At 44.5% G+C, this 27,976-nt stretch overlaps 2 protein-coding genes across 4 annotated transcripts; both read left to right on the top strand.

Moving 5' to 3' along the window:
- The first annotated feature begins 81 nt into the window (after window positions 1–81).
- Window positions 82–21,619, top strand: sec24a (SEC24 homolog A, COPII coat complex component). 3 transcript variants are annotated; one of them, XM_060056800.1, is made up of 24 exons: window positions 82–461; window positions 2,240–2,917; window positions 3,990–4,139; window positions 4,551–4,616; window positions 6,175–6,237; window positions 6,658–6,824; window positions 7,494–7,681; window positions 8,871–8,973; window positions 9,500–9,626; window positions 10,257–10,366; window positions 10,555–10,667; window positions 10,909–11,027; window positions 12,079–12,134; window positions 12,303–12,509; window positions 13,936–14,059; window positions 14,460–14,618; window positions 15,357–15,530; window positions 16,405–16,515; window positions 17,598–17,773; window positions 18,651–18,788; window positions 19,098–19,202; window positions 19,496–19,588; window positions 19,947–20,050; window positions 20,328–21,619. In XM_060056800.1, the coding sequence occupies exons 1-24, from the start codon at window positions 407–409 to the stop codon at window positions 20,440–20,442; spliced, it is 3,501 nt and encodes a 1,166-aa protein (XP_059912783.1). In that variant the 5' UTR covers window positions 82–406; the 3' UTR covers window positions 20,443–21,619. The 3 variants fall into 3 exon arrangements, with proteins under 3 accessions (XP_059912783.1, XP_059912782.1, XP_059912784.1); XM_060056799.1 differs by having other exon boundaries at window positions 8,871–8,982; XM_060056801.1 differs by lacking the exon at window positions 4,551–4,616 and having other exon boundaries at window positions 8,871–8,982.
- A 488-nt stretch (window positions 21,620–22,107) lies between these two features.
- On the top strand, window positions 22,108–25,419 carry camlg (calcium modulating ligand). Its single transcript, XM_060056802.1, has 4 exons — window positions 22,108–22,441; window positions 22,657–23,120; window positions 23,559–23,624; window positions 23,856–25,419. The coding sequence occupies exons 1-4, from the start codon at window positions 22,285–22,287 to the stop codon at window positions 24,045–24,047; spliced, it is 879 nt and encodes a 292-aa protein (XP_059912785.1). The 5' UTR covers window positions 22,108–22,284; the 3' UTR covers window positions 24,048–25,419.
- The last annotated feature ends 2,557 nt before the right edge of the window (window positions 25,420–27,976 follow it).

Genomic DNA, 27,976 nt, shown 5'->3' with positions numbered 1-27,976 from the left:
CTTGTGACTGTGGTTCTGTTTTTTGGTTTCCAGTACACTGAAAACACAGAGACACCAGAGGAAGTGCCACGTGTAAGTACTGCGCATGCCCGGGGAATACGTTGATCCTGCCAGACCATCCCGACTTCCTGTGGAAGGAGAGAAGTGTTTTACACGATTATCTATCCGAGGCCTACGTTTATACTCTAACGGGCAATGGCTCTCCTCGTCACCCTGTGATGTCTAACTAGTCAGGGAGTTTATTTAGTAAGTTATCACAGGACGTCAACAAAGCCAGCACTTTAATTAGACGTCCTGCTGTCACCCGGTTTGCGTTAATTCGGCTACACTGTTAGCCGGAGGCGCAAGCTAACGCTAGTCGTTCGCATTAAGATTCTCTGATTGTGATCCCGGTGTCTATTTCAAGATGTCAAGTACGGGGTTCAACTCTCGTAACGGGACAGGGCAGACCTATGCAAACGGTAAGTGGTGATGGTGAACATATGAAGCACATCTGCCCCTCTGTTAGCTAGTCGGGTCTCTTATGGGGGCAAGCTAACTCCGCTAACCTTAGTATGAAGTGTGTCAAACTTGACGTGACTTACTAATTTAATGTTTTTTCTTGTGGTCCGTAAGCTTCTTTTACTGAAGTTGGCAACACGGAACATGTTGGGATAATGTTGATGTTTAACTACCCGATGTCAGAAAATATTGAATCAGTGTTAACGTTGCCTAGTTTGTGGTTGTTGTTAGTGCTGGTGGGGCTTATCTACTTGATTAGGACTGTCAGCGACACTCAAACTAGCAAAGTTTGATTCCATTATACATTTTCTTAGGAAGCAATCGATACGTACACCCATACTAATTTGTTTCTGTACGTTATTTCGTTTAATAAAGAGAATGAGATTGAGATAATAGCCCTTATTTTATTAATGACACTTCCCTAAGATAAAAACATCAAATCCATTTAATAATTATGCCGAGAGTTCCACTAATTTCTTACAGATATAATTGGAATATAACTCCCTGGGCGGGATTCAATTTAACTTTTCACTGCATATGTGGCACATTGGGGAGATCCAGATGTGTTGTATGCCAAATAACGTTATTGTTACTCAACCATAACCTTGTTCATTTCGGAGCTCCTGCCACATCCCTATTTGGTTCTACATATTTTTTTAAGTGATAATCACGAATGACTTTAGGGTCAATGTCTAAATCATTGCTTTTCGGTGTTTTCAAGCAATGCCGGCAGGAATGTGTCTTGGCATTTCTATAACAGTTAGCAGTTCGAGACTATTTGTAATTTAACCAGAGTCTCTGTTGACTAATCATCTCGCAATTAGCCACTCATATCACTTATATTCTTATCTCTCCCCCACACATAAGTCTATTAAACAGCGACGTTATTGCTGTCCTTTGTACTCTGATCAATTTAAATCAAACACGTCAGAGTAGAAACTAACTCTCAAAACCAACGACTTGAGGTTAAGTTGAAAAAGGCGTCTTTAGCCTTATTCAAGAAGCTAACATATAACATCCACCACCAATACGTTACCATTTGTGGTTATCTTTGAAATAATTTAGTGTAAGTATTAATTGTTTTTTTATGTAACTTCATGCTTCCCTTTAAATTACTTGGAATAATTAAATCATAGGCCCAATTTTTTCTCCCACTCTAATACCTTTTTTCTACCTCTTTTCCATGCAAAATACATGCATGTTGACATCAGGAACCAGCTCATGTGGACCTCTAGTTGAAAACACGGGTCCGATATCAAACCCTCATACAGCACCCAACAACATAGCTTTCTCACATAAGTCAAGCTGCAGCAGATCTTTATATTTTATTGGCATGTATTGGCATCTGATTGATTCTTTGCTTTTCATACAAAACATACAGAAAACATTCAATGCATCCCGTGTAGCAGCAATGTAGTTTAGTACTGTTTAGTACTGGACAACTAGACCATGAAGAGGTTTTCCTAGCCATGTTCCTTCCCTGGAAAGCAATAACGTCTAGATTATTCCTGCATATCCGTTTTTTTACATAGGTAATGGCTCTTAAAAGAATATTAAACTATTCCGTTACTCTTATTTTATTTTCTTGGAAAAATCATTTGTCTCTCTGCCCACAGTTGGGAAAACGTTCCATCTATTAGTTAGATTGAGAGTTGTTGACGTGTCTAGTCGATTTCACGTAAAGTAGTTGATGCTAATTCTTCTAACCAGCCTCTATTGTTTTCCCTCTATTTTAAAGGTCCTTCCCAGAACCCAGGAATGGGCTTCAACATCGGTTCCCAAGCGCCATACAGTCCAATGCCGACCAAGGGCCCAGTGGCCCCTGGAGCTGGACTCTACAATTCTGGTCCTTACCAGCCAGGCCCCCCAGCTGGCCCTTACCAGCCCGGGCCCCCTGCTGGTGCCTACCAGCCCGGGCCCCCTGCTGGGGCCTTCCAGTCTGGCCCCCAAGCGGGTCCCTACCAGCCGGCTGCACCCGTCAGTTCATACCATCCTCCTCCAGGCCAGCCCCCGTTGACCAGACCCCCAATGGGAGGTCCGCCACCAACGCTCACCCCCCCGCAGTCCAGCAGCCCCGCTCCCAGGATGCCCCACGCGCAGGCTACTCCTCCACCCCCTGCTGCCATGTCGCACAACTACTACCCAAACCAGCCGCCGCAGCAGTCGCCGTCCCCTGCCTGGCAGTACGGCGCCGCCGCCCCCCCGGCCGCAGCACCGCACGGAGCCATGAGGGCACCCCCGTCCGGCCCGGTGGGGAACCACGTGGGGCCGATGAACCCGGCGGCTACACTACCCCCTCCCCAGCCGTCGCCCTCCTCCTCGTCGGCGGGGTATGCACCCACACCACTAGTCCCGCACAGCACTGCGCCTGGCTCCGGACCGGGGCCTGTCCCCCTCCACGGATACACTCAGCCAGGTAATGTAAAAGCCAGGGGTGGGGGGGGGGGGGGGGGGGGTAATGGGTATGGGCTTATGGGTAATCCTCTATGTATCACGCAGTCAACTTTGAATACTCTTTCTGGTAACACGAAAGCAGCTAAGCAGCGCTAGCTACTGACGTGGCTCCTTGCTAGCAGCATGTTGTATTATTTACATGTACACACACGCATGCATGTATGTTTTAACTGAGCGTTGTGGCAATATCAGTTGGAGTACTACACATTCAAGGTCATCTGCTTTTGGTGCGGCAGTCTACTTGCCACGTCATGCTGCCGATTGAGGTCCAGCAGCCTGATTGCTTTCCTGTTGGCCCTGGACATTGACCTTTGTGCCTCCAGAGTGGCTGAGCGGGCCTTACACTCTCTCATGCAGCCATCATGAGTGTACAGCAATCACCACATGATTGTATGTGGTGATTGCTGTATCGGCTATTTTTCTTTTGGGCAAAATACTGATATTCTCCCTATGCATTTCTATCCATGGAAGACTGATGGAAATCCAACCACGGAAGAACTGCTTAGAATGACCAAATTCACAAATATTTGGCCTTGTTTTGTTTTTTCCTCGGAGCAAACAACCAATTTGCATACTGGGAAAGTTGTGAATCAAGTGTTTTACAAGCTCCATGCTTCCTTTTTTAAAGGGCCTTTTGCCCTCAGCAGAGATAAGCAGCTGGAGTCCTGCCATTGCTGGTGTAGTCTTTAAAGAAGGAAGGACCACTCCTCTCATACCAAGAGGTGTCAACACCGCATGCTGCTGACACCAGTTCACAGAATCTCAAGTTCAGATTCATGTTACAACACGGCCTCCTAATTACGATGTCACCACGATACACAACCACCCTGTTAAACCAGCTGATCTAAATTACCGTCTTGCCGTTATTTTGACAAGATGCTTTTTGTGTTCAGATCCAGCTTTTATGGCCTAGCCCTTCTTTCACCCGATTCAAAACGCAAACCGGCCGTGTGGGTGTGGGTGTGTGGCGGTGGGTGGGTGGCCGGGGCACTGTACAAGGAAGGAATTGAATATATATATTTGTTCATTATCAGGAAATGCTTCCTCAACTCCCCCCCCCATGGCCCCCCATCCATATCAACCAGCCAGCGCCCCCTACGGGGCCCTGCCCACTGGACACGCCATGCCTCCTATGGGACCCCCACCTATGGGCAATGCTACCCCTCCACCCCCCAAGGCCGAGGGTAAGTGTGTACCCCTTTCAAGTTTTAATATATCTGTGTTATAATTTGTCAACGTTTTCCATCTGTATTGATTACAGGAAAGTGATCCAATTTTGAGGTCTTAATTGGTTGTTGTAGTTGTACCAAAAACAATGTATGTATGTAATTGTATTTGTCATAATTGCTCTGTCTGAATTATGTAATGCTAAAACTGAAATATTTTCACGTCATACAACTTGAAACTTTATTACACCCATTGGGAAAGTGTGAGTGCAGACTGCACACATGCATTTCTACCGGCACTCTGTCGCATGGCCTCAACCTCACCCACCATGCAATGGGGTCAGTTGGGGGTGAGGAACAGTGTGTGGCCTGACCTGCCTCCCGTCTCTGGTTCTGACTGCTGCCTCCTCTCCTTCCTTTCCATGCCAGCTCAGTGCGAGGGGAGTGCAGCGAGCACTGAGCCCCCCAGCGAGCAGGGGGACATTGAGTGTCCAGGTCTGGTGTAGTCCGTCTCAGTCCGTCACTCACTAGCATTCGTAGTGGTCCTGGTGTAGTCGAACCCTCCCCTTTGCATGCTACCCTTCCATGTACCTCGGAATGCATATTTTCATTATCATTCTGTATTCCTCTTTCTAAAGGTACATTTGTTTGTCGTCTTTGTTGTGGTTCATGGGCTTAGCCCCACAGATTAATTCAAGTATCATGGGGTATTGAGGCAGATCTCTACATCTCCATCTGTACAGTCCACACTTGTGTTGGCTGTTTTTAGGGTATGCCACACAATGAAATACCATATCATTCAGGTAGGGCAGGGCCCGAATATTCGATCATCTGGATATTTGTTTGTAGGGTATTCTAAAGTTTTAATTATTTTTAGGGATTTATTTTTAACCTCTATGCCTATTAGGTGACTGTGGGTAGAAGGCTAGTTAAAATGTCGTCTGAATATCCCAGTGATAAAATATATAATTCAACGAGAGAGTGAAGCCTTGGACCCAGGTTCTTTCATAGGCACGGATTTCACAGAGAGTCAGTATGTTGCTTGAAAGTAGCTTCATTATAGTTTCTTAGCTCTTAAATATGCAGAATATATCCATCACTTCCTTTGCATGCTGGTGATTAGTTGAGTGCTGCATTCAGCGCTCAACTATTGCTATTCTTTGGCTTAATTATTAATATGGTTGAAAAGCAAGCCACACTAGTATTGTTGTTCTGTGGATAATTATTGACTATTGACCACCTCAGGCTGTTGGAGTGATGATAGAATAATTAGCGTAATTATGTACAAATATTGTATCAGCTTTATTTAAACACATTGTTTTAATGCTTACACAGTTTTAACACCTGGGAGTCAATTTAAATACTCAGAAAGTAATAATCTTTGCTCCAAACTTTGTTTATTAACAGTTAATTGATCTCTCAATGTGCTATTTTTGTTCCTAGAATGCAAATCAAATTGATATGAAAAGCTTAATTATAATAATAAATACAAAACTATTTGTCTCATTATTATTAAATAATTTTGATTATCTACCATGATATGGTAATAGGTTTAATGAAGGGTAAGTTATCATGGAATATGTGAATAATAATAATAATCCTTTATCTGCGATCATTTTCATCTTTAAAAACCTGATCCGTTCATCACTAGCTGCAAGGTCAACAAGCTTTGAGCATAGCTCGCCTACCAGCCAGTCATTCAAACATTGATTTGAAAGGATCAACAACTGATCTATATTGGATAACTCTAGTGTACAACTCGAAACGTGAAAGGGTTCGGAGCCTTTGCTTTGGAACCAGGATTGGCCAGTCACGTACCATGTGATTACAAGACGCACATCCAAGAAAGCGCTCCAAAGACAAACCCATCCCAGTCATCCTGTGTCAGAATGTGGTGTCATTCATTTCCTACGTCATCTGATGTTCATTCCGAATATATCACCCAGTCTCCCTTGTTGCTGACGTCCCCTCTGGTGTGTTGTGGCTAGCTGCTGTGGTAGCGATGGTGTGTCAGAGATGGTTATTTCACGGTGGTGTTGTGTCGTTGTTGCAGGCCCTGCAGCCGGCAATGGCCACCAGGCTCCATACGCCTTTAATCATCTGGAGAACAAAATGGGTAAGTGTTGCCGCCAGACAGTGATACAAGGCCAACAGAAACAAGTATTGTTGTTCTGTGTTCCATGTTTGTTATTTGTTTTTTCTGAATTAAAATATCGGATTGTGTCAGGTTGCATGAACTAATGGCAGAACACGTATCTCCAATCCTCCAGATTAATGTTGTCCTACTGACGTTGCATGTCTGAACATTTACAGACATGCATATGGCAATGCATCTTATGAAATAACATTAAATATCTATCATTTTTTACATTATTTTTTATTATTGATGAAAAGCATAAGAAAAAGGCCAGATTAACTGGTCATATTTTCTTCATGGTTGGCTCTGAGCGTTGTCTTTTTTAGTAAAGGTGTATTATGACACGAAATGGAACCATGTAAATGAGCCGGTGCTCCCCCTTCTCTCTCCCTGTCCCAGCCGGCGCTCCTCAGTCCGGCCCCCCCGGCAGACACCTGGGCCACTACCCGTCCCTCCCTCCAGGGTACAATAACACGCCCGCGTCCCCGGGCGCCGCGCCCCCAATGCACCCTCCCATGCAGACGGCCCCGTCGCAATACCCCCCGCAGCCCCAGCTCTACCCGCAGGTGACCGGAGCCTCCCGTCAGGATGGGGTCGTTATGTCTCAATGACCCAAAGGCTTTTCTTTACTGTCAAAGTTGAGCCCTATAGGTCTTTGATTTGCTGCTTTTTAAATGATTTTAAGGTTGCACAAAAGTGTACGAGTTTCAAAAGTGCAGACTGCACGGTCATGTAGTACTTACTACTGTAGACTTATGAGTTATGGTCTGTCTGAGGACTTCCTCACTGAAACCAACGCTCACTGAACCAATGCTCTTTATTTCCATCTCTGATCTTTTACATAACGCTCTGGTGAGGTTCACCCATCCACTGCTCGGTAAAGCTTGCGGAGCTTTGATTGGAGAGTTGCAAAGGGAGAAGGCAGAAAGAGTAGAGCAAGAAACAAAAAAAAACGCCCCTCCATCCATATATTCACCAGCATTGAGAAGCGTTGCATCATATGTGATGGATTTAGGAAAAATGTCTACTTTTAAATGAAGGCCCGAGATTGCCTCATTTGAGGTTCACGCAAGTGTGACTCTTTTATATCCGTTCCACACTTGCTGTAGCTCGCTAATGTGTGTGTGTGTGTGTGTGTGTGTGTGTGTGTGTGTGTGTGTGTGTGTGTGTGTGTGTGTGTGTGTGTGTGTGTGTGTGTGTGTGTGTGTGTGTGTGTGTGTGTGTGTGTGTTGCAGCCACCAGGTGGGCCCGGCCCGGCACAGATGAGCTCCTCCCTGGCCTCTCTGAGCCTGCAGGGCAACACGCCCGAGGCCCTGAGGGTGGTCAACCTGCTGCAGGAGAGGAACCTGCTGCCCGCCGGACCCATCCCCGCCCCCACGCCCCCCCTGCCCCAGGACCTGCAGAAGGTCAACTGTAACCCAGAGTAAGACCCCCTGCTGGTTACATCACAGCACCCCAACTTCACCTCTTAGGCTATTTTGCTTCAGTGCAAGCACATGTTTTATTCATGACTTCGTTCATTATTGTTAAACATGGAACCTGTTAGTGTTTTAAAATCGTAATTTACCCCCTTAAGATTCACTTTTATAAACTACTACACATACTGTATTATGTTTTTAGTTGCGATGTGGTTAGGAAAGCCTTGTGACATGCCAATTAGAGTATATATAACTGCAGATAGGGCTGTGCAATTAATCGAATTTCGATCGCGATATCAATTTTGGGGTCAAACGATCTCCAAACTCGTATAATCGAGTTGAAACGATTAATTTGACATTTTCCATTTTAAAGTAGGCCTAGAGAGTTTATGAAAGTTTATGAAAGAGACGCGCATGCGAAAGCATTCAACGCGGCGAGAGGGAGTACAATCTAACAGGCGTGCTGCATCAGGAAGTATGCCGTTGGCAGGAGGCGGGACATGCCAGTGAACCGCCAATCAGCAGCATCGACTGTTGACAGACATGTTGGAGTAGACCTACCGCGTGGAATCTAAAGTTTCAGTAACGTTACAGTTTGATGAACGATAACAAGCTCCTATAGCAGACTTTAACTAAGAGTTCTTTAAGGCAGAACTGCCAAGTACATCTTGTATATGTATTTCTGTTTAACAACAATATGATTTTTATTAGCCATGTGTTTGTTATGGCTTTGTGACTTTTAACTTTGCTATGGAGAAATGCTGGGACCGTTGTTCTCTAGACATTAAATAGGTTAAGTTAATTTTGGATACTTATACGTGTTTCTGTGATATTTGATTGTCTTAATATATTGTATTCATGAAATGTTTTATAAAAATCAAATGTTAGATTCAGAATGTTGTGGCAGACAGTACACTTACACACGAAAAAGGTTTTATTTTGGATACTTATAATATACGTGTTTCTATGTCATAATTGATTGTATCAATAAATGCATGTTTTCAAACTCAAAAATAATCATTTGAATAATCGTGATATCAATATTGACCAAAATAATCGTGATTATGATTTTTCCCATAATCGAGCAGCCCTAACTGCAGATATCTGAAATGAAGGCAAACCGAAGAGTTAACGACTTCTCCCCCTCTCTCCCTCTCCTTCCTTCCCGTCTCCCTCCTCCCCTCCGTTTCACAGAGTTTTCCGATGCACCTTGTCCAGCATCCCTCAGACGCAGAGCCTGTTGAACAAAGCCAAGCTGCCCCTGGGTCTGCTCCTCCACCCGTTCAAAGACCTCTCGGTAACTCTGGTCTCTGGTTCTTTCTAATCCGGATAGCCTGTGACCTAACCCTATCCACAGGGTCTCAGTCGGTGGTGGCTTCAATAAAAACCCGTCTATCTGGCTTCATTTAATGTAGGAGACTTCTGGGACTGTTGTTTCATATGAACACAAAGTTATTGTAAACCAAGATTTAAGAAATGATCAATGTTTAATGTCAGGCTGTCAGGTGCTTTGAGAAGGGATTCTTCAGACTTTGCATGGTCACTCAATCTCTCCCCCCCCCTTGCTAGTAAAATGGATATACGTAGAATCTAACTACTTCCTCAACAGGATTAAATAGAAATGTACTAATGTTGCCTAACCCTCTTCATTATTAGCCCCCGTGTTTTTGATGGCTTGTCTGAAGATGTATAACCGTGCCATTTGCCGTCTAGCTTCTACCTAGCCAACCCTGGGACAGTCAACCACTGTCCATTGTTCCTGTTGAATAAATCAGTGCCGACCCAGGGGCTGATTTCAAACGTTGTCCGTCTCTCCCTTAAAGCAACTCCCCGTGGTGACGTCCAGCACCATCGTGCGCTGCCGCTCCTGCAGGACCTACATCAACCCCTTCGTGTCCTTCCTGGACCAGAGGAGGTGGAAGTGTAACCTCTGCTTCCGGGTCAATGACGGTGAGGAGGGCTGGCTGGGAGGGAAGGGCTCCTAGTGACAGACCAAACGGCCAGGAAGAGGGGAAAGCTCTCCTACTCGACAGTCCCCTTTACCTTGTTTCAAACTGAAAGCCAAAGCATACTGATTGGGAATTTAGCCTTGTATTTGTAGAACTAGAATAATATTGTTTTAACAGTGTTAAATACACCGAGGGTGAATGCACTGTGCCTCTGGCTTTTCTCTGACTGAACTCTCTTTGGGAGGTGGAAACGTTTATTTATTTTGAGTCTGTCCGAACACGGCTGTCTGCTTTTGACTTAGTTTTTTGTCTTTATAATTTTAAGCCAATTTCCAGAATATCTAAATCGTTGTTTAATAAAAAAAGTATTTATGTTTTGTAGATTAATAAATCTTGAATTATATTTGTAACTGCCTGTTACAATAGATTATTACACAAATGATGTTTCATTTGTATAATAATAATTTTTTAGTTAATCTAATGTTAACATGACATGATCAGCCATGAGGGTCATGATGGCCTCGGGGACGGTTTCAGAATGGATAGTGTGGTAGCTCTGTGAATGGAGAGCAGTGCATGCTAACCCTCTATGTCTCTCTGTCTCTCCCTTTCCCTCTGGTCTGGTCGTCAGTGCCGGAGGAGTTCATGTACAACCCCATCAGCAGGTCTTACGGCGAGCCTCAGAAACGACCCGAGGTCCAAAATGCCACCATCGAGTTCATAGCGCCCTCTGAATACATGGTACCACCAACTGTTTCTTATTGTATTATATTATCATCAATACTATATTTTAGTACTGGTGAAGTCCCACCTTGGAGTCTAAAAGATTATTCTGTGTCTGATGTATAAAAAGGGACTTCAAACCTCAAGTCCAAGATTCGGACTGTGTTGTTTTGCTGTTGGTAATCGATTAGCATTTGCTTCCCCAGCTGCGGCCCCCCCAGCCTGCCGTTTACCTCTTCGTGCTGGATGTGTCCCACAACGCAGTGGAGACGGGCTACCTCAACGTGGTCTGCCAATCGCTGCTGGACAACATCAGCGCGTACGTACCGCCCCAATGCGCTGTGGCGCCCTTTAAAGGAAACGCAAAGTAAATTGAATCAACACCAGAAGGGGTTACCTAAAGCACAATGAGGGCTGATACGTGTTCAAATCAGAAGCAGAACCCCCTGACTCTTTGATTATTTGCTGAAGCTCAAAGTGCTCCCAGCCTCCCAGCTGAGTTGGCTTCGCTCTGTATTTCGTGTCCCTTGTGTTCACTGCCCACATGTTCTGTGCCACAGGCTCCCCGGCGACACGCGCACTAAGGTTGGCTTCATCACCTTCGACAGCACCATCCACTTCTACAACCTCCAGGAGGGGCTGTCCCAGCCACAGATGCTCATCGTGTCGGACATCGAAGGTGAGGCAGAGGCTAAGGCTAGCAAAGCAAAGGCAAATTATTGCCGTGCCAAAGGTAGGGATGGGTACGGTTATTCGAATATTCGATTATTCGAAATGACGTGGGTATTCGACTTAAGCAGATTTTTTAATTTCTGCCTGAAGTTATTTAAATATTATTCATTAGCTATATATATTATATTTTTCGTTAAACGTGTATACTACCGCCATTTAAAATATGTAAAGTAGAAAGAAAGAAAAAACACAATTGCAATACATTAGATACATTTTTGTGCCTTTGCGCATCACATAGTTTAAACTTGCAGGCAGTGCGCACACTAAAAGAATTGGCGACCAAAAGAAGCGAAGTGTGGAAATATTTTGACCAGATTGGTAATGCGAGGCAAGCCCATGCGCTGCAAGTGGAGTTCTGTTGAAATCCAAGTACGTATACTTTTTGCTGTTGTGCTTCAGTTACATGAATCTATTCAGCTGGTGGCTTAAATTTACTTGAATCTAATTTCAGTTTGTGCCTTAAGTGTGCAATACTGTTCATTCATATTCTTGTCAAAAAAGTATGGTTTTGTTTCAACTCGTTTCGATTCATATTGATTTTGTTTTTTTCCTTCTAAAATGCTAAAATGAATTGAACAAATTGGATTTGATTTCCTTATTTATTTGACTAATAGATTGAAAACCAATTCATTTATTTAGTGAAGACCAGATCACAGAAGCCCTTCAGGCTACATTATGAGTGCGCTACACTTTTTTTTTTTTTTCGTAGTTCGTTTAACCGGTTACTCGATTTCTTTTTTTTTTATAGATTATTCAAATATTGATATGCCTTCAAATGCCCATCCCTAGCCAAAAGTAGAGCTAATTTGAACGTCCCTAGGACCCTCACCTGGGCTCAGAATATCAAGAGGATGCAATAAGATTTTCCCTTGCAGCAATCTGAATCCTATATTATTATTGACATTTGTGGAATATATTATTTATGATTTTTACCTTTGCCCAGTTCATTCATCTTAATTTAACGCATAATGGGAACATAACCCTTCTCTTTCCAATAGAAATATTTTTACCAACGCCAGACAGCCTTCTAGTGAACCTCAATGAATGCAAAGAGGTAAGAAACATCTTTGATATGTGGACTGTTAAAAATTCCCCATCCCCCCCAGTATTGTTACTGTGGGTGGATGTGTTGGCAGCCACGTCAGCATCGACATCCATTAGGAAACCTTTCCTCATCATTGAAACGCATCCAATGGACCATACTCCCCCCTTGTGTTCCCAGCTGGTGCAGGACCTGCTCAAGAGTCTGCCCCACATATTTGAGAAGACCATGGAGACCCAGTCGGCCCTGGGCCCCGCGCTGCAGGCGGCCTTCAAGCTGCTGTCGCCCACCGGCGGCCGTGTGTCCGTCTTCCAGACCCAGCTACCAAGCATGGGCGTGGGGGCGCTCAAGTCCAGGGAAGACCCCAACCAGCGAGCCTCTGCCAAGGTACGGGAGTGGGGCCGGGGCCGGGACACTTCCCTCCTGCACTGGCACTGAACCCCATCAGTTCATGGCAGAGGGAGCGAAGTAAAGTTCTTTCAAAGTCAAATGCACAACAAACATGGAGTAGCAGTCACTGAAATTCAAGTGCTCCAAGCGCTCCTCGACAGTGGAGCTACTAAGTAGTAAATACAATAAAGTAATTTATCATCTAAGTGATAATATGAATTATAAAAACACAATGTTTATGCACAAAATGTTACAATAATGGAGAAGGATGTACTTTTCACTGAAAGGGTAATTATTCTGCAATAAATGCACTGATGTCCAAGGTTATTAGTTCTCTTTGAACTAGTTCTATAAGTAAAATAAGAGCTAGAACTAGAGCTGATACATAGGGCGTACATCATGTGATGATTCTGTGGCTGTCCTCCAGAGATTGAAATGCTGTCTCTCTGCTGCTGGCGTTTGAATCCAGAGCTCATCACTAAACTTTGTGGCCTTAAAAGCAAAGTCTGCTGTGTATTCAACTTTATTAGTATGTTATTTATTTCACAAGAGAAGATGTAGATCATTTTTTATTAGCATTCTCTCCTTTAGAGCTATAATATATGTAACCTTTCTGAAAGAATAAGTCAATTTGTGCCTAAAGGCATATTAGATACGCAACATGCTCGGAAAAAAAACAGAATATTTCCACCTCATTACCGCTTACATGGCAGGCTCGCATTGGCTCAGAGTCCTTGTGGTCGTGCTGATTGGCTGTTGGAGGCATACAGATATTACTGTATTACAGAAGATGGCTGTAGGCCTAGAACAGCCATCCTAGAGCCAGCCATGGAGTTGAGGCCTTGTGTATGCAAGATATTCTCTTCAAATCGTATGATGTTCTGGTGGTGTGGAGGGATTATGAGGCAAAGAGAGATGTTCTACACAGGCAGGAGCGGTTGTATGACAGATGTTGACTACCTCGTAGATGTGCACCGCATTCATTCGAGACCGACGAGGGATAGGTTGTCTTCTAGACCGAACCTCTAGAGACAGCGTTGTTGAGTTCAGCTCGTCAACCAATATAGAGCATGGGGAGTCATGTGCTCATTATCTGAAATGTTGTCGTGCTGTACTTTTCTTAAAATTCCACAGTTCCTAGACCTTGCCTATTTAAGGGGATTCGCAGAATTTTTTTCCCTATTCAAAGGTAGACTGCTAATTATTTGGTCTCTCACTGGACAGAGAAGCTTTGAAATGCAAAATGCACTGATTGAAGGTTAACGCACGCATGCAAGGACATTATGCATGTTCCTATAGAATGCTTCTGAGGAAAAACCCAATTAAAGCCGTTGTTCTTATTAGCTTTGCCCCTTTTAACCAGTTGAACCTTTTAAAACGGTTTAAAGTAAGTTGTGCTGTGTGTTGTCATCGGTATGAACAGGATATTCAGCACTTAGCCCCCGCCACAGACTTCTACAAGAAGCTGGCTCTGGACTGCTCGGGCCAGCAGGTGGCCGTGGACCTGTTCCTCCTCAGTGCTCAGTATTGTGACCTGGCATCGCTAGGTGAGCCTCATGCATGCACTCACAGATATTGTATCTTTTTGGTTAACATATTGATTCGTATTGTATAACGTCTCTTTTTTATGTATCTTAATTTTCCGTCCTGTATATCCTGTGCAGCTACAGTGTGTTGTCTTGTTATTCTGCACCAATACACCCACAGAAACGTCCTTGTGTATGAAGGGTGTTAACCATGGAGGCCCTACGCCTGGTAGCAACCTGACTTTCAGTTCCCATCGCGGTCTCATGCTACATGTCATGTCTCCTTCAACCCACTTTCCTATCCTTCCCGTCTCTTGGCTCGCCGTGTCCATAAAGGCACAACAGCCCATACAAATACATGAAGTTATTATCTGAGCAGATATCATGATATAACTCCCGTACGCTCCCCTCCTCCCTACAGGATGCATATCCAGGTACTCTGCAGGAAGCGTGTACTACTACCCCTCCTACCACCACCAGCATAACCCCGCCCAGGTGGAGCGCTTCGAGAAGGACCTCAAGCGGTACCTCACCCGCAAGATCGGCTTCGAGGCCGTGATGAGGATACGCTGCACCAAAGGTCAGCCTGGGGTCCTCTTCACCACCAAAACCCTGCCCCTAGTCTTCATCAGCAGAGCTCTGTTCCCAGTCACTTGGTTCATTATTGTCTTTTAATTGGTGGATAGGTTTGCGAAGAATTCAAGAATTCCAATAGTGTTTTAGTGTACTAGAGATTTGCAGGTCACCAAAAGCTGCATATCTCCAGCCTTCACACTTTGCGTCCTTTGTAATTGTTGAGATCCTAGATAGGGCTTTGACTTTTGCCCAAAAATGATATTCAAAGTTTGTTTGTTTGTTTATTAATATTCAAATATTTATTAATAATATTTTGACCATTAAATGCCTTCAGTAAGACCTGGATTGGGCTTCGCGAGGCGGCGTTGCTATGGTTACCGGTCTTGCGCGTTCCAACGGTTTATTAGGTTTCTAATAAATCTCTGTCTAATCAATCAACTTCATTCTCTGCCTCTTCCGTGGTCATTACAATATTATGAATAGACTGCGTCGGGTTCTCCGACATCTCTCCCTCTTGGCCTGCCCATAACAGGTTAGAATATTAAGGGCTGCCTAATATTCGTTCGAATTTTGATTTGTTTTTTGATATTCGAATAACGAAGTTGGGAGTCAAAGCCCTAATCCTAGACGTGTTGCGGTGCAGTCTTGTGTATTCGCCCTTCGGATAAGTCTCTTCTTGGGATAGATTGTCTTTATTTCCCATGAATAAGTAAAGTCCCCTCCTCCCTCCTCTCTCTCCCAGGTCTGTCCATCCACACCTTCCATGGGAACTTCTTTGTGCGTTCCACGGACCTGCTGTCCCTGCCCAACGTGAACCCGGACGCGGGCTTCGCGGTGCAGATGTCCATCGAGGAGAACCTGGTGGACATGCAGGTGGTGTCCTTCCAGGCCGCGCTGCTCTACACCTCAAGCAAAGGTGAGGGGTCAAAAGGGGACCATCGTTGAACTGTACTATGATCGCAAAGATTATGTATGTTTACACATACGGGGGCGATTCCTTTTGATGGTTTATGTTTACTGAAGTTGATTTTTTTTTTTTTACTCTTTTGTTGTTTTCATGTGATTTCCTGCTAAAGGTCACAACAGGAATACTGTGTCTCAATATATCTTTGAAAACTTTGCCATCTCACTGGTATATTGCATGTATCACATTCTAAATTATATTGCAACCATTTCTTGCTAAGGTAAATTCATTTAAATCAATGTCATATCCATTTCTCTTAAAACTGCGGTAGGCAAGATTTGAGAGTTGTATAGAGATCAGCACACGATTCTTTAATTAAAGTTCCCAAAAAATGCCCCCTCCCTCCTTCCCTCACTGCTCCCTCCTTCCTTCTCTGCCCCCTTCCTCCCTCTCTGCCCACTTCCTCCCTCTCTGCCCACTTCCTCCCTCTCTGCCCACTTCCTCCCTCTCTGCCCCCTTCCTCCCTCTCTGCCCACTACTTCCCTCTCTGCCCACTTCCTCCCTCTATCCTTATCTATCTCCACCATGAAGTGTTGCGTTCAAACACATGTGATTGACAGGCAGATTGATTCCCTGAACCAATCAGGGAGGTGTTGCCCTAGTTGGTCACAAACAGGCCCTGTGCGGTCTAAAATTAAAATTGCCTAATGCTGTCAACTCAAAACAGATGTCCCCACAGAGCATTTCACTCCCTAATAGCTGACAGATGGCTTAGGCATCTCTAACCAATTACACAGAAATGATGGCTCCTAAATCTTAAAGAAAGAATGTTTTTTAGGAAAGACCAAAGACGACTTGTATCTGACGGCCCTTCCCTTCTCCCCAGGAGAGCGCAGGATCCGCGTCCACACCCTGTGTCTCCCCGTGGTCAACTCCCTGACCGATGTCTTCGCCGGAGCGGACGTTCAGGCTGTCACCGGGTTGCTGGCTAGCATGGGTACGTAGCACACCGCATGAAGGGGCTGGACGGATAGACCAGTGACTCTATGGATTATAGTATTAGCCTCCAGTCCTTAATCTGACCCTTAATGCTGACGTAATGTTAAGAGTGACTTAAGCTTGGGGAAATAGCTGGTGGTGTCTCAGTGGCAGAAGCCCAGTTTGAAATCCCCTTTCCCTCCATGAAGCTCCTGTTGGCCTGAAGGAGAAGAGTATCCACCAGGGTTGTGCTCACAGCGCTTTACGGGGTTAAATCCTTTCCTTCATAGAACCATTTCCTCAGTGCATATTCAAACTGTTGATCAATCTACTGTTGATCCAGCTATCTATTATGAAGACGTTCTTGGGCTTAATGCTATAATGACTGAAGTTTTTTCATAGTACTCCCAAGACCTTCATTACCCTTAATAGTCGGCAGCGATTGGCTCAGGTCGCCTAGTAACCGTCCCCCACCGGCCAATCCAATGCCTGGGAACCTCTTGGGGGATAAATTAACCTTGATGAAAATAGATTTCCTGTTTTTCTCGGTTATTAAGGGTCAATGAGACAATATCCTGTATCTATACTCTCGCTTCATCTCTCTCTCTATGTTAAGTTTAATTTGTTGGCGCCTGTATTCTTTTAGTTGTATTGCTTTTAAGATGTGACTCGTGAGCGAGCAGCCAGCATGTACTTTAGCGCGTGCCGTGGGAGTTGACCGCCGGTGTGGCGGCGTGATATGTTAATGCTGTGGAGAGCGGAATTAAATGGCTGTTACACGAGTTGACTGCGGACTATTATTGTAGCTGGGATTAACATCTATACTCCTTCTCCCCCTCCATACTCTCTTGTCCTCTCCGCACTCTCTCTCCCTCTTATTAATCTCTCTCTCTGTGCTCTCTCTCCTTACTGTCTCCATACTCTCTCTCCATTCTCCTGTGCTCTCTGCTTAATGTCTCTCCGTGCCTTCTCCATACTGTCTCTCCATACTGTCTCTCACTCACTCTCTCCGTGCTTTCTCCTTACTGTCTCTGTGCTCTCTCTTTCTCTTTCTTTTTCTTTTTCCCCCCCTCCCCCCCATACTATCGCTCTGTGCTCTAGCTGTGGACCGCTCCGTGTCGGCGAGTCTGGGCGACGCCCGGGACGCCATGACCAACGCGGCCATCGACTCGCTGGCGTCGTACCGCCACGCCGCGTTGACCATCCAGCAGCCCGGCCTGCTGGCCCCCGCCTGCCTGCGCCTCTTCCCCCTCTACGTCCTCGCGCTGCTCAAACAGGTAGCTGCCCTGCCTCTCAGCCCCCGGTAGCCCCTCACCCAGGAAGAGGCTGACAGGGACGCTCTTGATTTGAAGAGACATCCAGAAGCATGCCTTCTCGGATGCACCCCACATCATAGTGGCACTTCATTCCCCGATAGAGGTTGAAGTTGGACTTCATAATTGATGTCCACCCCAGCACCATATAAGCCCTAATAATAAAGGAGGAAATTACAAGGAACCTAGATGGGGGGGGGGGGGTGAATGGGTTTAAAAGATTTGACTTAATGCTCCTTTCTCATGGATTCAGACGGGCAGTAGACTTGAAATTGGATACCATTTTAATAGACGAGTGCAGGACGGTAGAAAAAGGAGAGGCCGACAGAAAATTCTGTTAACATTAAGGGTAGACGGTTTCCCTCTAAGTTGTAATATTTAAGCATTTTGCCGTACCCTGCAAGGAATTTGAATTGCTAAAATAATGGACCCCAAATAATTGTATTTAACATATTGTAAACAATACTACATCACCATAGCAACTTATCGTGATGCGTCGTGGCGTTCCGTCAGACCATCTAGTGTTGTTTCCTTGGTCCAGAAGGGGATGTTTGCTGCCTGAATCCATGTGAACGCAGCAGAAGGCTGGTGGATTTAGAAGAGTGGCACCGTGTTACTCTTTGTTTGACAAATGCAAACACGGAGTCAGCAAATCTATTCATTGGTTTCCCCATCATGTATATATTTAATACAAACATCAATTCACAAGGCCGTGTGTGTGTGTGTGTGTGTGTGTGTGTGTGTGTGTGTGTGTGTGTGTGTGTGTGTGTGTGTGTGTGTGTGTGTGTGTGTGTGTGTGTGTGTGTGTGTGTGTGTGTGTGTGTGTGTGTGTGTGTTCCAGAAAGCCTTCAGGACAGGCACCAGCACCAGGCTGGATGACCGGGTGTTCTCCATGTGTCAGCTCAAGTTCCAGCCCCTGGTGTACGCCATGCTGATGATCCATCCCACCCTCTACCGCGTGGATGACCTGTCAGACCAGGTGAGCCCTCCATCTGCACAAAGGATCCCTGGCCTGTGAGGAAGCCACAGCATTCGTCCTCAAACATAAAACACTTGGTGTGATGGCAACACCACCACCAGAATTTCAGAAGCTGTTTGAACAAAACCGCTTGCTGTTATTATAGTGACTGAAAACCTTCTAGAGAGAGGGTAAAATACTGTGTTTTCAAGAATATATACATTTCCTCGGGGCCAGGGTCTTGATTTCCTTCAGACGGAATCCAATGCCCCTTGTTATCGTAATGTCACGGCCATCTCACCGACTTAATTGTCTCTTTCTTGCGGCCAGGGTGCTCTGAACATCAGCGAGCGCACCATCCCACAGCCCCGGGAGCTGCAGCTCTCCGTGGAGAAGCTGTGTCGGGAAGGGGCCTTCCTCATGGACGCTGGATCGGTGAGTAGAGGCCCGCTCCCCAGCCTCCAGACACATCAGGCCTTGGGCTGATGTGGATCTTTATTCAGGTTAACATGGGGTGCCTCCGTCAATGAAGATGTACACCAAACGTCTCTAAAACTTAATTTCTCTTCAATATGGTTGAGATATACACATGATTTATTCTGATGCCCCCCAGACTACAGGTCCATGTCCTCCTGTCAACCGATAGCCCAAGACGTTCTCCAATCCATTATATGAAATGTTTTTACTGTAAATGATTTGACTTTCGGACCATTCCCTGTCCTTTATAGGTGATGCATCTATGGGTAGGAAGGAGCTGCAACCCCTCCTTCCTCACTCAGGTCTTGGGCGTCCCGGACTATGCTGCCTTGCCTCAGAACATGGTACGACAATTTGCAATTCATTCTAAAAAAGTCTTCCTGCTTGAGTAATCTTAAATGACTAACGTAAACAACATAATTTACAAGCCCTTCTTATGACTCTCCCCTTCTGTAGCAGTTTTTTCTGCTGTAGAGTTTCTGTTTTAATGGTTCTGTTTTGGTGGTTGGTCGTTTTCTGATTAACGTGTATAAGGAGGAGAGTGGGTTCAGTAGATATGCTACTACCAATACTTGCACAGCAGAAAGCCTGCCTCAGGGTACAACAACGCACTCGTATTCGAAAGCCCTCTGTAAAGGCACCACTAAATAACACACCCACTCTCCCCACATCCCACCTCTCCTTCTGTTTTCCCCCCACCAGTACCAGCTCCCCGAGCTGGAGACGGCAGAGTCACAGAGAACCAGGGCATTCATCGGCTGGCTCCGGGAGCAGAGGCCCTTCTACCCGAGCCTCCATATCATCAGGTAGGTTCTGTTGACCATCAACATGGTGGCCGGCCGGTTCGCCTCAAAAGGGAACTACTGTGCTAATTAGATAGTAACTGTAGTGCACTGATAAGGAAGATGCTTCTATGAAAGGGTGTCTGAAAGAAGAATACGTTAAAATGTTAATTTAAAAAAAATAAATAAATGAATCATCCAAGGGGAATTCAGTGCAACGTCATACAACAGGAGATGTTAATATACGTTTATTTCCCTCTGCGGGTCTGTTGAGTTGTGGTTGTGTCTCCTCTGGCTTCAGGGACGACAGCCCGCAGAAGGGGGACTTCATGCAAAACATGATCGAGGACCGGACCGAGTCGGCTCTGTCCTACTACGAGTTCCTGCTGCACATCCAACAGCAGATCTCCAAGTAATAGACTCTCGCCGGAGCCACAGGAAGACACGGAGGCTGTGTGTGTGTGCTTGCGTATGTGTGGTGTGAGTGTCATGAGCGTGCGTGCGTGTGTGTGTGTGGTGTGCGTGTGCGTTGGCAGGGCGAGGGCTGCGCTCGTTTCCAGGGTAAGCTCCTGCGCCACCTCCAGTTGTAGTCTGTCACATCTTTCTTTTCCTCCGATCCATGAAAATGCTCAGCAACCACAACGACAACCGTTCCTACGTGACTCAACAACCTGATCCAACACAAGCATTCATTCAAAGAAACCAAATAACGTTTAATGGATTGAGCACCTACAGAGAGATGAATAACGTGGATCATAACGCATCGCACTCATTGGAATAATGAATTGTGGAGAAGGGGTGGGTGGGGTGGGGACAAGAATTAAAATCAAAAATAATAATTATAATGATGACGGCTCCGGTTGTAAATGGTCAAGTGAATCAGTGTTCATGCTCCAAGAACAATCTTGTGTACAGGCGTTGTTCAAAAAGCAGTTGGTGTGTGATGTAACTTTGTTCCAGAAGCACAGTTGTCTTTCCTTAATACAGACTAATGCAGCTAGGTGGAAGAAGAAGAAGAGGAGGAGGAGGAGGATGATAAAAGAGTATTTGGGCGTTCAAAGACTGTTATGACACAAGTGTGCTTGTTTGTCTGTGAGTGGTACACCCTGGTTCTACCTATAAGGAGGGCAAGTGTGCTTTTTATTTCCTCATTATAATCGTGTGTTCAAGGAATCTTTGTTAGGTTTGGGGGAGGAGAGGGGAAGAGACCAAGTACGTACAGATGTAAACAGCCGTCTTCGCTGCCTTGATTGTTTGATTAAGCAATGGAAAGTTGTCTCCCAGCACTTGGTTTAGATCTGTCCTTTTCTGTCTCAAACACATGCATTCTTTCTCTCTAGAGATTCAGATCGCCTCGGATGATGTCTTGTTTTTGTTTAATTTATGAGACTCCCAATGTGATTAAATTCTGTAATTGCCTTGTATGGGAAGTCACATTTTATTATCAAGCCTCTGTTTGAATACAGTCCGTATATAAGAAATATTTTAATATAATAGGATATGGGAAATTCTTTAACACAGACATAACAAAGCCATTGTTATCTTTTAATCATACTTATTGATACTTGTATATTAAAGACTATATAAAAGTAATACATTGCTGGTGATTTTAATATGAAAAAGGTGAAATGATACTAAGGAAATAAAACATTTGGGACTTTTTAAATGTAGTTTGTATTGTTGGTAAAAACAGATGCAAAAATGTTTTCGAATCTGCATACACATTTTTTGTTCAACATCAATGACTACATTTCATAAGGAATGTGAATGCAAATGCTTTTCAGGATTAAATACTTAAATCTATACATTTTTACAACGTGGGGTTGTAGATTTCTTTTGTGTTAAAGGTTGTATCGGACTGCAATGAGTTATTCAACCTCAGAATAATTTCATTCCTCTAAAAGGAATTTACAAAGCATTTCCTAATCGGAACCTATTTTATAATAAAAACATATTAGTTGACAGATGGCATTGATGTGTTACGATTAAACCAGTAAATATTTAACATTTGTATAATTAAATAATTCCTTTTGAAATGTACAATTCATTTATTCATGAGGGCTCCTGTGTCTGACATCGCACTTTCTTCATGCGCGTGTATCGAAAATCCTCGGTGGCGCGCATCTAGTTGGCGTCATCATTGTGCGCCCTGGCTCAGCCGACGAAGGATAGGCTCCGTCTGCTGTTGATCGTAGACTGCATTGCCAATTATTGTTTTCTAAGCACTGTGTGGAAGACATCCTTTGATTCATTCAACGATGGAGTCGACCGAAGATAACGGACAAACAAGCACCGAAGAGAAGACTTTATCTGCAGCCCAAAGGAGAGCTGAGATCCGCAGGAGGAAACTGCTCATGAATTCTGAGGACAGAATGAACCGGATAGTTGGTTACACAAAAATTGAACCAGAGAGCGGTATGTCATGATTGATACTCTAACGTATATTTGGTTATTGCTATTATAATATAAAAGCAATATTTGTGTTTCGCTTTCATCGCCTAGAACTGTCACACTGACGTTTACATCATTTGAGCTGCTTATTGGCTCTCGGTTTTGTCCCCCACGTGAGAATATATGTATTTATTTGTACTCCTGCCATACCTGATGTCCCCATCCTGTGGTCTACGCAGCTGGCACCCCCCGACGTCCAGCAGAGCCCAGGTTTCACCTGGATCTAGACCGGACAGATCCGTGGCCGGCCAACTCCTCCCCAAGGCCTTCTCCCTTCCTCCAGGAATCCGCCCACTCCCGTAGTTCCACCCCAGAGAGGAGAGGCTCCCCGCTGCCAGACCTGGGGGATCCCTTGGGAGGGAGCCTTGAGGATTTGAGAGGGGTAGCAGCAGGGGTTCGACAGAGACCCAGAGGAGAGAGGCCTTCAGACGATCCAAGTGGCTCCCCACGAAGAGGTCTACAGACGTACCTGTCTCGGTTTGATGATGCCATGAAGCTGCGTGGACAGCTGGCAGTAGCCAGTGAGAAAGCGGCCGAGGAAGGGGATTCAGAGCCGGAGGAGTTCGATGTCTTTAGGATGTTCAGGCTGATCGGCAGCCTACTCCTGGCTGTGTTTGTTAGGGTCTCTGTCTGCCAGTACCTGGTGAGTCTGGGCCACTGCGAGTGCACAGGTTCCATGGGCTGTTCCCATCAGTAATGAATTTATTGTATTACAATCTGTAAACAGAAAATAATTTAATGAAATACTCGTACAAAAATTACATTAGCAAAATACCCATTAAAGGTATTGTAGATCATTTATTTTAGAAGCATTTTTTAGTCATCTGTTCTGAAAGTCTCTTTACATCCAGACGGTACTCAATAAATCAAATGCTCTACCAAAAGAATACGATTACGGAAGTAATAAGCCCTTACAATCGCTGCATTCTGCCCAAAATGCCTACCCTACCCTTTTCAAACAAGTATAATCAAGTAGTCTGTGTTTTGGTCATTTTATACTACTTGTTGGTTAGATGGGTGCAAGCATTGGCTGCTACATTGTTAATTTTACTAATCACTTTTTTTTCTTTCTATTTTCTAGTCAATTTTCGCTCCCTTTCTTACCCTGGAACTTGCCTACATGGGCTTATACAAATACTTTCCAAAGGTGAGTTTCCATCTTATAAACGTCACTCCTTTTGTGTTGTTTTCGTACATACCTCAAGTTATGTACATACGTGTTTGCTTGTCAAATATTTATTTGCAAGAATCTTGGTATTTTCGTACGACGAAAATACACTCGGCAGCTTGGAACCCCTTTGAGGAACACTTGACCATTGGTTTGACCAAATTGTACGTTATTGAGTCTGACCTACCTGACCTTTAACCTTTCCCACAGGTGGAACGGAAGCCCCAGTCCACGGTACTGACGGCCGCCCTGCTTCTGTCGGGGATCCCGGCGGAGGTCATCAACCGCTCCATGGACACCTACAGGAGGATGGGCGACGTCTTCGCCGACCTCTGCCTCTACTTCTTCACTTTCGTCTTGTCTCACGAGATTCTCCTCATCGTTGGCTCAGAGACTCCGTGATTGGCGGGGGGCAAGCTTAGTTCCAGCCTCCTGTCTACTTCCCCTCCCCTTTCCCGATTTATATTGGAACATGCTATTTTGCGCCTGGCTACTAGTGTTATAAGCAGGGTGGAGTGGCAGCATCCTGTGTGGGCACAAGCCAAGCCAACTAGTTAAGATGTAAATAAACTGGAAAGTGAGCTACTGCTTCATGAATGTTCCTTGGAAGCTCCAGTGGGATGTTTGTTTCATAGATAAAACTGGATGCATTCACATAACACATTTGGTCTTACCATTGACTAGACACATGCAATACTTCTCCACACAACTTTGCTCTTCAAACCAATCTTGGTAGATAATTTGGACTTTGCTCGAAACACTGCAGTCTTTATACTTGCCATACCACCATGAGGAATATTTTGTTTCCTATTTTAAGGTCCAACAAAAGGTTGAAGTTGTGTGTAATATATGGGTTTGGAATTTCTTAAATTACAGTAAAATAATGGCTCTTACATCTGACCTACAGCACCTTTTAACTAGGTTCATTCATAATTAACCACCAACATGGAACAATCGCCTTTAACAACCGTATTTAATTTATTTATTTCATCGTTCTGTAACTACTTTCTTGTTTCATAAATGGGTCACTTGGCCAAGGGCTCTGGCAACCTTGGTCAGCACTGCTGACTCAGCAGTAGGTCTGAATCTGAACTTTTAAGAACAACAAGGAACAAAGCGTTCACATTTTATTTATCAGAGACTGATGGGACTTCTTTTCCAAAGAAGATATCTATGCTATACTGTATGGCATTGGTTATCGCTTTGACTGATCTTACCTACACTTTGATTCTATATATAATCTTCCCTGACTAAACCCAAAGTAACAGTTCTGGCTAGGTAGTCCTACTGCTTCGTCCAAAAACATTCCTGTCTGGGATTAGTTCAGACAAACCTCTCCAAAATGCTATCATGGCAGTAGGTTAATCTTGTCGACAAAGGGTCGTGTGTGGGATGTATTTATTTAACTGATGAATGCTTACATATACAATTAATGACCATACATATATTCATGTAGCATACTGGAATGTTCAATGTTTTGGGTGAATGTATGTACGTATGTTTTGCTTTTCTGTGTGTGGCCGTTCAGTATATATCATATTCAGTGTGAGGCGGATTAGGTATGCTCATCTATCTGGTAATAAAAGTTAATGTAGTTTGTTGCTCTAAACCAGCCTGGCTCATATATTTGTGTGATATTCCAGTCAATTACTTCTGACTGTTTTTGATAATGTGTATAATTGTGAACAACCGTAATCGTTTTAAGAACTATCGTACAGTTTGCTTTAAAACAATTTAAATGAAGGCAACCAAATAAAGATGTGGCTGGCGACCATCAGCTCTCATGTTGTTTGTTTTACCATGTTAGGCAATTAAGGTTGGAGACCAGAAGCTTCAAATAGAACATTGGAGGTAAAACACAAAAATTTGAATATCGTGCAAAAGTTTGTTTATTTCAGTAATTCAACTTAAAAGGTGAAACTAATATATTGTATAGACTCATTACATGCCAGATGAGCCTGGCATGTGAGCCTTTATTTATTTGTTATAATTATGATTATGAGTTTTATGGAAACCCAAAATTCTAAATCTCAGAAAACTTGAATAATGTGAAAGGTTCAATTTTGTAGGCTCAGTGTCACATCTAATCAGCTTATTGATCCAAAACACCTGCAAAGGGTTCCTGAGCTTTTAAATGGTCCATCAGTGTGGTTCAGTAGAATTCGCAATCATGGGGAAGACTGCCGACCTGCCAGTTGTGCAGAAAACCATTACAGTTTATTCAAACCCCAAATTTAAACTCTCAAAATTAGAATATTGCATGAAATCAATAAAAAAAGGATTTTAAATACAGAAATGTTGGCCTTCTGAAAAGTATAATCATGCATATGTACTCGGTACTTGATTTTGGCCCCTTTTGCATGAATTACTGCCTAAATGCGGCGTGGCATGGATCCTTTGAGCCTGTGGCACTCTCGGCTGGAGGGAAGGGACCACAGAGATCGCTTTATCTCTTCAAAATAGTTTGTGTCAAAACTAATGATATCCCAAAAGGGCTTGTACTTTAGAATGTATCATAGGATTTTTTGGTTGGCAGTTGAGCTGAGGAAATGCTAATAAACGTAAATACACTTAAATACACAGTCTGATTGGCCTCTGTGATTGTTGAGGCGGAAAACCTATTGCACATTGACTGATCAGCACAGGTTATACTTGCCATCACCACACAAACTCAAGGAGATCTCCTGGATGGCCCACTGTAGCAAATGTCAATGCCACAATCCACGTAGGGGAATTATTTTGGGTTCTGAGGGGAAAAACGGTCTGTCTAGTTACTGGACCAGATGAAATGAGACGGAGAGGTAATAAAGTCTGTCGGCACGAGGACCTTGGATTTATTAAGTAAAGTGGCAACGGTTATACAGAGTCATAAAGCACGAGAGATCGAATATGTCTAAGTCCCTAATCAGCGCTGATGGTTCGTCCAGAGCTTCGCCTCTGTGGAAGGTCTGCTTCAGAAGAAGGTCCAGAGTCCCTGTGTGATAGTCTTATGCTGTATCCTCCTCTCGATGAGATGTGCGCGTTTGAGGTGTGTGTGGTTCTGTGTGTTTTTGCTTGACCTTGGCTCCCAGGCCCCTGGTATATGCATGTGTCCTCCTAACGGGGGAGAGCTCCTCAAAGTGTCTCCTGTGTGATAAATTAATGTGGCTCTCCCGTTCTTGAGGATGACTGGTGCATTGTCTGAGTGTCAACCATTTGCCTGCTTGGGGAATGGGGCCTTGGCTCTGGCCTTGACCTGACTATATTATCATGTTTGTGTTATGTGTTAAAAGTTGACTATATTGTAATGTGACTGCCATGTGATGTGCTCATCAGGCTATTTTTCCCAACAGTTCCCTCAGATAAAGGATAGAGGTGGTAGTATTGAAAAGTTGCAGTGTTTATTGCAAAATTGTTTCATACTGAACATGGCAAGGGTGCTCCGCTGCCATGCAGGAGATCTCCCCAGTGTGTGTGGAGATGGCTGGCCTAACCTGTGCACACTGATAACTCAATGGGCAGCCTCACCCAGCACCAGAGTCCAGAGTCCAATCAGACTCCTCCATGTAAGGCTGCTTAAACCTGCCATCAACTCCCACTATCTTTGGTTGGAGGTTGGAGATCACGCCCCTTTTTGTGCCTTTTCAAGATGGGTAGAGATGCCAAAATTCATACACATGTTCAGCTGGGTCCCAGAGATGACATCAGAGATTGGTATTGCTAGCCCTTGCCCATCTTTTTGACGGAGCCTCCCAATGGTGTTGCCCGCGAGACCTAGTCCATCAGAATGGGGTGTAAAAGGCCATCTTTGAGATAGGAGGTACACTGCCCTGAGACTTGATAACCTTGTTCCAGGGCCTGACTGGGACCCCCAGACCGAACCTTGGCACTCTTGTGATACTTTGTGAATCCCTTCCAGTGCCTCTAGCCCTTCCAGTCGGGCTAGAGGCACTGGACATCATATATATCCCCAGGTCTATAGGTCATTCCCAAGTGTCCATCACTTCCTTTAGGATTTATAGTATATTATCTACTCATTTATTTAAACCTTAATGCCCCGATTCATGAAAGATATGGCTCGGTTTTTTTACGGTTCTCTTGCATACTTCAGGGCAAGTATTAAGAAATATGCAAGTGAACAGAACTTGCCCTGGTTGCAGCAGTGTAAATAATATTAAGAAGTATGCACGCCAAACCTCACCGCACCCTTAGGGCCTTAACCTCAACATAACCCTAACCATAACTTAAAACCCAATCAGCTGATCTAGGTCAAGTTCCGCCCACTTGTCTGCAGCGAGCACCACGTGGACAGCCAGGTGACGACACCACTCCTCTGTGTGCTTGAGGCCTCC

Source organism: Gadus macrocephalus, chromosome 7 (assembly GCF_031168955.1).
Source record: "Gadus macrocephalus chromosome 7, ASM3116895v1".
Taxonomy (NCBI): Eukaryota; Metazoa; Chordata; class Actinopteri; order Gadiformes; family Gadidae; genus Gadus; species Gadus macrocephalus.
The sequence above is the reverse complement of the archived record's forward strand: the minus strand, read 5'-3'. Positions and strand labels throughout refer to the sequence as shown.